A 12,026-nucleotide genomic window follows, 5' to 3' on the forward strand; every position below is an offset into this window, starting at 1 on the left:
GGCAGGCGCCTGTAATCCCAGCTACTCGGGAGGCTGAGGCAGGAGAATCGCTTGAAGCCGGGAGGCGGAGGTTGCAGTAAGCAGAGATCTCGCCACTGCACTCCAGGCTGGGCGACAAAGCGAGTGTCTCATAAATAAATAAATAAATAAGAAAAGTAGCATTACTTTATCCGATAAGCAACAAAGTCAGCCCACTTTTAACACGCCCCTTGGCAACAATCAGAACTGCCACACCCTTTAAGATTATTTTCACTCCCGATATGCCTTTGCAAATTCTTTAGATTCTAAAACCTCGTGTAACTGTACTTGCGAAATAGCAAAGGCTAAAAAAAAAAAAAAAATTTAAGGCTTAAACATGATTTCATGTTCATTGTGATTGAAAATGAATTGTCCAATCACCTTTCTCACCCGGAGCTCATCTATCTGACTCCGGGGGAGAAAACGGTGCCGGGGCTCTTCGGGGTGCAGGGGACCAGTGCTGAGAAAGGTGACACCTCCCAGGCTGAGAAAGCCTGAGGCTAATGGGACATCGCCCATTTTCCGCTGGGTCTGTAATTATCAACCTCAAAGGTGACCAGCCCTGGGCACGGGGGAAAAAACCAAAGGTCCATTCACGCCCAAGCCTCGAGTCTGCACGGGGCAGTACCGTCTATTTTGGGTCGAGGGCAACCTGGGTGCAAAGGCTCCTGCGATCGGCCCGCGGGGTGGGTCCCGGGCACACAGGAGGGTCAGCAGCAGCCGGTCGGTAGGCGGAGCGCTGCCAGAGGCTTGGGCCTCACAACAACCCTCAAAGGACCAAAACAAACCGCGAGACGGGCTGCGCGCACAATAGCATCCCCAGGCGGCTAGCCGTGGCGGGGGGCTCGGCCCGCGGCTGCGCCAAGTTTCAGAACCACCTAGCCCCGTGCCTGCCGCCCGGGGCCCGGCCTCGCCCCGGCCGGCGCTCACCTGGCGGTGCCGCCCCCGGAAGACCACGGCGAAGGCCCCGTGTCCCACGAGATCCCTCTTGCTGTACTCGAAGTCGCCCACCACCTCCATGGCCGCGCCCCCGGGGCACACAGTGGGCGGGCTGGCGGCGTAGCGCGGCGCAGGTATCAGCACCGCGGGTCTGCGGCCCCGGAGCGCGCCAGCTGGCGGCGAGTCTGGGGCAGCCGCAGCCCCGGGCCCGGGCTGACTCTCATGCCGAGAGGCCGGAGCGGAAACGGGGGAGGCCGCCGCGCGGAGCCGGGGTCAGCGAGGCCCGGCCCGGCCCCGGCCGCTCCTCATGGCCCGGCCTGCCGCCGGTCGCGGGCTGTCTGGCGAAGCGGCCTCGGCGCTGCCGGGCCAGGGTCGCTGTCACCGTCACTGTGCGCGCCCGGAGCCGCACACGCGCTCTGAGGCAGTGAGGGGCCTGGTACTCTCCATCCCCAGCTCGTCCGGCCTCCTCGGCCCTCCCCGCCCGGGGCGCTGCTGCGGCGGCGGCAGCCGCCGCCCTAGAACCCGCACCGCCGCGGACCCGCGCTTCCCAGCCTCGCGGCGGCGCCCAACGCCCTCACGCGCGCTACCCGCTCCCGCGCGACTGGCTGCCCTCCGCGACGTCCGCGCGCCTTGAAGGCCGCAGCGCCAGCCCGCTCCCTCCGCCGGGGAAAGGAGTGCGGCCCGGGCGGGGCGCCCGCAGCTGGGGAGATCCTCAGCTGCTCCTGAGGCGGGGACGGCGGGCGCGACCCGCTGCGGCCACAGCGGGTTACGGGCTGCAGGCTCTGTTCTGGGCCTGGGGAGCAGATTCCAGCCGACCACGCCCCGGGCTCCAGGCCGCTGGGAGGCGGACTTCAGAGAAGCGAGTCTTGAACCCCAGCTGCAGGCAGGACGGGAGAATCTCTGCAGGGTAGACCGCCAAATTCCTGCCAGAGCAAAGGAGCGACTGCTACTCCAGGCTTTGCCCGCGCCCTCGAAAACCGGAGTTAATGCTGCCAAGCTGCCGGCCTTCGGACGCCTCTCGGGGTTTACTCTTTCCGGATCCCTAGAGGGACGGTGACAGGCGGAATTCTGCACCTTTTGGTGGTCCCTTGACTCTGCGAGAAGCTGGTCAAGCTCAGGGTCCTCTTCGCAGAGAATCGCCTCTGCATACCGACTCAGGATCGCACACGTTTTCAAGGCTCTCCTGGGGGCTCCCAGTGTCAGGCTAGTTTGACCTCGGGCTTACTTCAAATGGCCGAAGGGAGCTTTCTTTTCTACCTGATTGTTAAAGTTGTTCAAGTGACAAGGAACAGACTGTCAGGTTTCCCGCAAGGAAGTACCTTATGAAACCATTGACTAAACAATATGCTTGAAACGATGAGAAAACGCAGGCCCCACACTTGAGTGTGTGTTCCATTGTTTAGGGTTTGTGCTTTCAGGGTCTGTCCCTGCAAGCTGATCTCTGAACCGTGACAGAGTCAGCTGAGAGAACCCTCCTTCCTCACACGCTCAAAACCTAGGGCCTTGGGTTTCTGCTTCTGCTACTGTGCACCCTTACGTCATCCTGTCCTTACTTACATCTGGCCCAGGTGGTTGTGTTAGACACTGAAAATCTGGAGCCTTCAAAAGTTGACAGCAACTTAAGCAAGATTGCACGTACACCCAACAATGGATGGAAATGATTCCTTACCTCACTGAAAGATTCTCTACAGTCTAGCCTTTTCTGTACTTTTTTTTTTTTTTTTTTTTTTTTTTTTTTTTTGAGACGGAGTCTCGCTCTGTCGCCCAGCCCAGGCTGGAGTGCAGTGGCGCGATCTCGGCTCACTGCAAGCTCCGCCTCCCGGGTTCACGCCATTCTCCTGCCTCAGCCTCCCGAGTAGCTGGGACTACAGGCGCCCACAACCGCGCCCGGCTAATTTTTTGTATTTTTAGTAGAGACGGGGTTTCACCGTGGTCTCGATCTCCTGACCTTGTGATCCGCCCGCCTCGGCCTCCCAAAGTGCTGGGATTACAGGCGTGAGCCACCGCGCCCGGCTTTTTTTTTTTTTTTTTTTGAGACAGAATCTCACTCTGTCACCAAGGCTGGAGTGCGGTAGCACAATCTCAGCTCACTGCAACCTCTGCCTCCCAAGTGCACGTGATTCTCCTGCCTGAGCCTCCCAAGCAGCTAGAATTACAGGCAGGCACCACCACACCCTGCTAATTTTTGTGTCTTAGTAGAGATGGGATTTCACCATGTTGGCCAGGCTGGTCTCAAACCCCCGACTTCAAGCGATCAGCCTGCCTTGGCCTCCCAAAGTGCTGGGATTACAGGCGTGAGCCACCACGCCCGGCCTGTTTTTTTGTTTTCAGACAGAGTCTTGCTCTGTGGCCCAGTTTGGAGTGCAGTGGCACGATTTAGGCCCACTGCAACTTCTGCCTCGTGGGTTCAAGTGATTCTCCTGCCTCAGCTTCCTGAGTAGCTGGGATTACAGACCTGCACCACCATGCCCGGCTAATTTTTTTTATTTTTAGTAGAGATAGGGTTTCACCATGTTGGCTAGGCTGGTCTCAAAACTCCCAACTTCAAGCCATCCACCGGCTTCGGCCTCCCAAAGTGCTGGGATTACAGGCATGAGCCACCGCACCCAGCCACATGAAGGTATTTTTAAGAAACCACTGATAGGCCCTTCATTTGGACATGGGTCGTGTCCTGTATTCATTCACAGGCCAAACATGGGCCCCATGGACCTATCCATTTGAAAAGCAAAATGTGCAGGATTTCTGACCTCAAGGGTCAGAAAAGAAGTGGGGGCAGGAGGCAGGGGGTGCTTTGCTAAAAAATGTTTAGTTAGGACTATGTTGGTAGCAAATAGCAAACGTCAAATGTGATAAAGTGAAAAATAAAGAATGTAGATAAAGATACAGGTGTGCTTCTCAGAGTTCCAGGTCGGGCTTCAAAAGCAAACTACCCGCAGAACCAGGATCTCAAAGAGAACCGCCTTCCGTCTGTGCCCCTGCTTTGTTCTCTTGCCTGAGATCTCCTACATGGTGACAATGGCAGCCCCCGTCTCCAAACCAAATTCTTTTTTTTTTTTTTTTGAGACAAAGTCTCGCTCTGTCGCCCAGGGTGGAGTACGGTGGTACCATCTTGGCTTACTGCAACCTCCGCCTTCCGGGTTCAAGCGATTCTCCTGCCTCAGCCTCCCAAGTAGCTGGGATTACAGACGCGTGCCACTGCACCCAGCTAAAAATTTTTCTGCATTTTTAGTAGAGGCGGGGTTTCACCATGTTGGTCAGGCTGGTCTTGAACTCCTGACCTTAGGTAATCCAACTGCCTCAGCCTCCCAAAGTGCTACGATTACAGGCATGAGCCACCACACCCGGCCACCAAATTCTTAAGGAAGGGATTCTGATCAACCTAACTTCAGCTGGGTGCTGGGCCCTGAACAATCATTGGAAGCCAGGAATGGGACTGAGGAAGGCAGGATCACGTAACTATGGCGGCCTCCAACACAAGCCTGTGGGCGTTCGGAGTCCCCAGAACTCATAGGCACATAGGCACCCCAAGAAGTGTTCACCCTAGATCAAATTTAGGCTTCATTTGAGAATGGAGGCCAGGGGAGATTTCTAGTTTACCTCTAAAATCACTGGAAATTGTCAATTTGATTCATGTTCATTGTTCTTAATTTGTCCTGTGTGTGTAGGTGCATGTGTGTTTAAACACGCTAAACTGTTGAAATCTTCAATACCAGTTAGTAAATAGAATAACAGTAACTGCAATGAGAGGTAAAATTAATTAGTAATATAGGCCAGGCGCAGGGGCTCATGCCTGTAATCCCAGCACTTTGGGAGGCCAAGGCAGGCGGATCACCTGAGGTCAGGAGTTCCAGACCAGCCTGGCCAACGTGGCGAAACCCTATCTCTACTAAAAATACAAAAATTAGCCAGGCGTGGTGGTGGGTGCCTGTAATCCCAGCTACTAGGGAGGCTAAGGCAGGAGAATCACTTGAACCTAGGAGGCGGAGGTTGCAGTAAACCAAGATTGCACCATTGCATGGATAAGAAGAGCAAAAATCCATCACACATACACACACACACACACATACAATCAGCCAGGTGTGGTGGCATTCGCCTGCAATCCCAGCTACTCCGGAGGCTGAGGCAGGAGAATTGCTTGAACCCAGGAGTGGCAGGTTGTGGTGAGCCGGGATCGCGCCACTGAACTCCAGCCTGGGTGACAGAAAGAGACACTGTCTCAAAAAAAAATTAATTACTAATATAAATTCTAATATAAACTGTTTAGTTTATCATCCAGTGCTATAGAAATGCTCTGATGATAAAATGTCTCCTGTGAAAATAAATGTGAGAAATATTCTGCTGGGCAGGGAGCATTCCAAGATGCAGAAGAATAGCCAGTTTATTATTATCTTCAAATTACATCATTTCTATTCCTTCTATTTTGGTTCTATTGTTTCTAGTTTGATTACATTGCTGATGCTTTGACATTCTTGTGAATAGTTAGGGTGCAGTGCTTTAATATTTATAAATGCAAGAATTTACAATAAAATATGAAAAATAAGCACATAAAAGGAAGCAATAACAAATTTTGAGTATGTTTTTTAAAGTTTTAAAAAATACCATAATAACAAATCTTCTGAATAATAAATATAAGTTTGCTGAAACGGTATCAGTAATAAAGTTCAGCATAGGAATATTTTGATGCAATGAAAAAAAAAAAAACCAGCAAGGAGCATCTTTTTATATTGTGCAAAAATCAGTATAAAATTTGGCCAGGTGTGGTGGCTCACGCCTGTAATCCCAGCACTTTCGGAGGCTGAGACGGGCAGATCACAAGGTCAGGAGATCGAGGCCATCTTGGCTAACACGGCGACACCCCGTCTCTACTCAAAAATACAAAAAATTAGCCAGGGGTGGTGGCGGGTGCCTGTAGTCCCAGCTACTTGGGAGGCTGAGGCAGGAGAATGGCGTGAACCCGGGAGGCGGAGCTTGCGCTGAGCCGAGATCGCCCACTGCACTCCAGCCTCAGCAACAGAGCGAGATTCCATCTCAAAAAAAAAAAAAAAAATTGCATTTCAGGCCAGGCACAGTGGCCCACGCCTGTAACTCCAGCACTTTGGGAGAATGAGGCGGGCAGATTGCTTGAGCTCAGCAGTTCAAGACCAGTCTGGGCAACATAGGAAAACCTCATCTCTACAAAAAATAAAACAATTGACCAGGCTGGGCACGGTGGCTCACACCTGTAATCCCAGCATTTTGGGAGGCCAAGGCAGGAGGATCACTTGAGGTCAGGAGTTCGAGATCAGCCTGGCCAACGTGGTGAAACCAGAAGACGGCGACTCTATAACATTGCTTGGGGTTGCAAAGTTTTCTGGAAGAAAGTCATGTTGGAGAAAAGTCTGGAAAGATGTATCAGAGCTTGCCAAGTAGGAAAGGTGAGTGAAAAGAGCGTGTTCAAAATGTGGCATTTGTGGAAACCAGTGGGCTGTTTGACATAACAGGAATATAAGGGACATGGTTGGATGGGTTGGATAGAATAGTGGGAGATGGGGCTGGGAAGTTAGGTTGGGACCATATCCAGGAAGGTGCTAGAGGCCCTGCCAACTCCTACTTCCAGCCCATCTGATAAGGTCATGTCCAAAAGGACTATGAAATGGGATCAAGAAGAAGCTGGGTTCCCCAGTTCTGTTCACCACACTATTGTCCATAGCTCTTACTTCTTCATCTGGGCTCTGGTGAGCATGTGTCCTAGATGAACAGATGCACAGGTCAAGGAATGTGGGAAGGGGCATGGAGCTTCTATGTCCTCTCCAGGCACACCACCCTCCAGGAACCTCCACCTGTTCAGCTATCCGGAAGCACTTCAAAAATGTCAACAGAATCTACTGTATGGTTTAGAAAGAATAGAGCTTTCTCAGCCATGATGGATTTCCTAGAACTTCAAAAAAGAATAAGACCAGCCAGGCGCAGTGGCTCATGCCTATAATCCTAGCACTCTGGGAGGCCAAGGTGGGTGGATCACTTGAGGTCAGGAGTTCGAGACCAGCCTGGCCAACATGGTGAAATCCCGTCTCTACTAAAAATACAAAAATTAGCCAGGTGTGATGGCGCACACCTGTAATCCCAGCTACTCGGGAGGCTGAGGCAGGAGAATCACTTGAACCCAGGAGGCGGAGGTTGCAGTGAGCCAAGATGGCACCATTGCACTCCAGCCTGGGCGACAGAGCAAGACTTGGTCTCAGAAAAAAAAAAAAAAAAAAAGAAAAGAAAATCTAGCAATCTAGATTTGAGCTCCCTCTTGCAAAACAAAGACCCACTGAAATGACAAAACAACTGTCCTTGGTTGGGTTCTCTGCAAACAGATGCTGACCTGGACTTGAGGTACAAGATGATTATTAGGGATTAACACCAGGGATAAAAATGGGAGCTGGAAGCAGAACTGGACAGAAGAGGAAGGACTGTGATGCAGGCTCGACGACGCCTAACCTCCTCAGCAGAAAGGTCTGGAGCAGAACGGCAGTCAGAGTTGCATTGAGCCAAAACATCCCGCCTCACTCAGCCACCTGGTGGGGCCACCCAGGCCTCCTGACAGGGCGGTGAGGCTGCTCTGCTGCTGAGGCCGGGAGGAGTTGACTGCTGGAGGCTTATGTGCTACCCCAGCCTCACAGCATGTCCGTCCTCCGGGGAAGGTCTGGGCAGCATGTCCCCAAGGCTACTGCAACAACTTTCTGGAACACTTGGGAGTCAAGCTGTAATTTTCTACCATTATCAATGCCACGTCTATTATTTCACATTAAAGTATTTTAATAATGTCCTTAAATGCAAATTTTAAAACTAAAGATTGTTTAGTGCATCTTGTGAATTATGTGGAGCTAGCAGAAAAAATATCTGAAAGCATCTATTACATTTTTTTTCCTGAGACTCAGCCCAGTGTGTAATCGCAGCACTTGGGAGACCAATGTGGGCGGATCACCTGAGACCAGGAGTTCAAGACCTGCCTGACCAACATAGTGAAACCCTATCTCTACTAAAAATACAAAAATTAGCTGGGTGTGGTAGCGAATGCCTGTAATCCCATCTACTCAGGAGGCTGAGGTGGGAGAATCACTTGAACCTGGGAGGCAGAGGTTACAGTCAGTCAAAATCATGCCACTGCACTTTAGCCTGGGTGAAAGAGCAAGACTCAGTCTCAAAAAAAAGCAATCCATCCTGATTTAGACCGTTTAATAAAAATTGTAACATGGGAGTGGCTAAATAATAAATAAAAATTTTTGAGGGTCTAGTTTTAATAAATGATTTATAATAGAAAATTCAATCTTTTCTCTCTCTTTTTTTTTTTTTTTTGGGAGGCTGAGTCATGAGAATCGTTTGAACCCAGGAGACAGAGGTTGCAGTGAGCCAAGATCATGCCACTTCACTCCAGCCTGGATGACAGAGCAAGACTCCGTCTCAAAAAGAAAAAAAAAAAGCCGGGTGCAGTGACTCACGCCTGTAAACCTAGCACCAATGAGCCACTGGGCCCGGCCCTTTTCTTTAGCTTTTAAGGATATTGTTGAAACTGATAGATTAATTCAATGGCTCTCGAAGTGTGGACTGTGAGGGTTCCTATTAGGTCTCCAACACACTATCAGGGGTTCTGCGAGGTCAAAACTATTTTCACCATAATACTGAGGTATGGGGTATTACTATGTGGCATCGTGTGAATATTTGCGCTGATGATACAAAAGCAAGGGTGGGTGAAACTAGCACCACAACGGAAATCTGGACAGTGACACTGACCTGTGCCACTCATTATTGAAATCTTTACCACCATGCACTCACCATAAAAAGAAAAAGCCTGCCGGCCACAGTGGCTCACACCTGTAATCCCAGCACTTTGGGAAGCGAAGCAAGTGGATCACTTGAGGTCTGGAGTTCGAGACCAGCCTGGCCAACATGGTGAAACACCATCTCTACTAAAAATACAAAAAAATTAGCCGTGAGTGGTGGTGGGCACCTGTAATCCCAGCTACTTCGAGAGGCTGAGGTAGGAGAATCGCTTGAACCTGGGAGATGGAGGTGCAGTGAGCCGAGATCACGTCACAGCACTCCAGCCTGGGCAACAGAGCAAGACTCCATTAAAAAAAAAAAAAAGCCATTTAGCCACTTTCCCAAGGAATGTTCTTGGTGAAGCAGTAACAATTACTAATTTCATTAAATATCAACTCTCGGAAAAGCACTTGTGCAGTTGTCTGGGTCGTGAGCAGACTTAGCCACTGTTTTCGTGGATTACCATTTTTACTTGAAAGAAAAACTGACCAACTAACTATTTAGACGTGAGTATTTAAAAGACATTGTCCGCCAGGCACAGTGGCTCATGCCTATAATCCCAGCACTTTGGGAGGCCAAGTCGGTGGATCACAAGGTCAGGAGATCAAGACTATCCTGGCCAACATGGTGAGACCCCGTCTCTACTAAAAACACACCAAAAAATCAGCCAGGCGTGGTGGTGCACACCTGTAATCCCAGCTACTTGGGAGGCTCAGGCAGGATAATCACTTGAACCTGGGAGGCAGAGGTTGCAGTGAGCCAAGATCACACCATTGCCCTCCAGCCTGGCAACAGAGCGAGACTCCCTCTCAAAAAATAAAAATAAAAAGTAAATAAAAGACATTATCTTGACAAGGAAGGCCAGGTGTGGTGGCACATCTGTAATTCCAGTGGTTTGGGAGGCCGAGGTGGAAGGATAGCTTGAACCTGGGAGTTTGAAACCAGCCTGGGCAACATAGTGAAATCCTTCTCTACAAAAAAAAAAAACTTTAACTTTTTTTTGAAACAAAGTCTTGCTCTGTCGCCCAGGCTGGAGTGCAGTGGCACGATCTCGGCTCACTGCAACCGCTGCCTTCCAGGTTCAAGCAATTCTTCTTGCCTCAGCCTCCTGAGTAGCTGGAATTACAGGCACCCGCCACCAGGCTTGGCTTTTTTTTTTTTTTTGCCTTTCTAGCAGAGATGGGGGTTTCATCATGTTGGCCAGGCTGGTCTGAAACTTCTCACCTCAGGTGATCCACCCACCTTGGCCTCCCACAGTACTGGGATTACAGGCATGAGCCACTGTGCCCAGCCAAACATTTCTGTCTCTTTTTTTGTTTTGTTTTGAGACGGAGTCTCGCTCTGTCGCCCAGGCTGGAGTGCAGTGGCCGGATCTCATTTCACTACAAGCTCCGCCTCCCGGGTTTACGCCATTCTCCTGCCTCAGCCTCCCGAGTAGCTGAGACTACAGGCGCCGGCCACCTCGCCCGGCTTGTTTTTTGTATTTTTTAGTAGAGACGGGGTTTCACCGGGATAGCCAGGATGGTCGCCATCTCCTGACCTCGTGATCCGTCAGTCTCGGCCTCCCAAAGTGCGGGATTACAGGCATGAGCCACCGCACCCGGCCATTTCTGTCTCTTTTTAAAATCAGGTTCTCACTCTGTTACTCAGGCTGGAGGGCAGTGAGTGGTACAATCACAGCTCACTGCGGTCTTGACCTCTTGAGCTGAAGCAATCCTCCCACCTTGGGTAGCTGGAAGCACAGACGTGAGCCACTGTGCTGGGCTAATTTAGAAATTCTTTTTAGAGATGGGATCTCACTTATTGCCTAGGCTGGTCTCAAACTTCTGGGCTCAAGGGATACTCCTGCCTCAGCCTCCCAAATTGCTGAGCTTACAGGTGTGAGGCACCACACCTGGCCAATTTCTGTTTTTAATTTCTGATACATTATGCATATGTCAATAGGTCTAGTCTACATAAACCAAAGCTCTTTGGGATTCTCAAGACATTTTCAGGGTGTGAAGGATTTCTGAGATGAAAGGTTTGAGAACTGCTCCACTAGTCCAAGCTCAGGCTAGTGCTGGCAGAGGCCAGGCTTCATCTACACTGTGCTGTTTGCAGTAAAGTAGGTTCAGTTCCAAATTGTGCCACATCCTGGCTGTAGGACTTGAGGCTCTCCTTCACCTCTCTGGGCCTCTGTGCCATCTGTAGAAATGGAGATGATGATGTTTGGTGACTGCTGGTGGCAGACAGAGATAGAGACCAAGTTCACTGACTTGTGAAACATTGGTGGGACAGTCAGGAGGTCCTGATGATGTATTACGAAGATGAGAGTAAAGAGTTGGTGGCCGGGGGCAGTGGCTCACACCTGTAATCCTAGCACTTTGGGAGGCCGAGACGGGTGGATCACCTGAGGTCAGGAGTTCAAGATCAGCTTGGCCAACATGGTGAGCCCCCATCTCTACTAAAAATACAAACATTAGCTAGGCGTGGTGGCAGGCACCTGTAATCCCAGTTACTTAGGAGGCTGAGGCAGGAGAATCGCTTGAACCCAGGAGGCAGAGGTTGCAGGAGCCGAGACTGTGCCATCGCACTCCAGTCTGGGCGACAAAAGGGAAATTATGTCTCAAAAATAAATAAATAAAACTAAAGTGTTGGTTTTTCTGATTTATTATGAAGACAGACCTATCTCATGATCTTATTCCCAAGGCTATTCTTTCTGTGTAGCCCCTGCAGCCCCTCAGTTCCTCCTTAGAGGAGTCTGTAATCAGGACGACTGATTTCTGGCTTCTGCATAATTGCTAACACTGGGAAACTCATATTTCCCTTTTTCTGCCCACTGTGGTGAGAATTGCTGAGCTGATATCTTCCCCCAACTCAAGAGGAAGTGAACGCCCTGCCCTGCGCAGGGGGCCCGAAGCCATCTCCTCTGCCTCTTGGGGATGTGGTCGGAATCTTGCCCGAGGTCAACCACACGGCGCACACATGCCTACACGCCACGCCTCTTGGGGAGGAAGCTCTTGGAGGCTGCCAGCCGCCTTCAAAGGAAGGAAGAAGCAAAACCCACTGGCAACAAGAACTAAAACTGTGTGTGTGATCTCAGTGCAGACATAGGCAGATACATCAGTAGAACCAAATGGGAAGCCTGGAGACACACCGGGAGGTCAGCCCACGGCGCTGCGCCATGACAGCGAAGGGGTCACCCTGAGAAGCTGCAGCCCATGTCCTCCCTAAGGCTTCACAGCGGGACGCCTGCTCTAGAGAAACCACCTCGGTTGGGATGCAGAACTTGGCCTGCAACT

The 12,026-nt window shown here is 50.8% G+C and overlaps 1 protein-coding gene across 20 annotated transcripts in view; it reads right to left on the reverse strand.

Moving 5' to 3' along the window:
- ULK2 (unc-51 like autophagy activating kinase 2) overlaps positions 1-1,560 on the reverse strand; it is a 105,448-nt gene extending 103,888 nt beyond the window's left edge. For all 20 annotated transcript variants that reach the window (XR_012425366.1, XR_012425362.1, XR_012425364.1 and 17 more), the window contains exon 1: positions 949-1,560. Coding sequence is in view for 8 of the 20 variants with exons in the window: in XM_074018811.1 (XP_073874912.1) it covers positions 949-1,038 (90 nt within the window). In the remaining 12 variants the exon portion in view is untranslated. The remainder of the gene's footprint in view (positions 1-948) is intronic.
- Between the last annotated feature and the right edge of the window lie 10,466 nt (positions 1,561-12,026).

This window comes from Macaca fascicularis, chromosome 16 (genome assembly GCF_037993035.2).
Source record: "Macaca fascicularis isolate 582-1 chromosome 16, T2T-MFA8v1.1".
Taxonomy (NCBI): domain Eukaryota; kingdom Metazoa; phylum Chordata; class Mammalia; order Primates; family Cercopithecidae; genus Macaca; species Macaca fascicularis.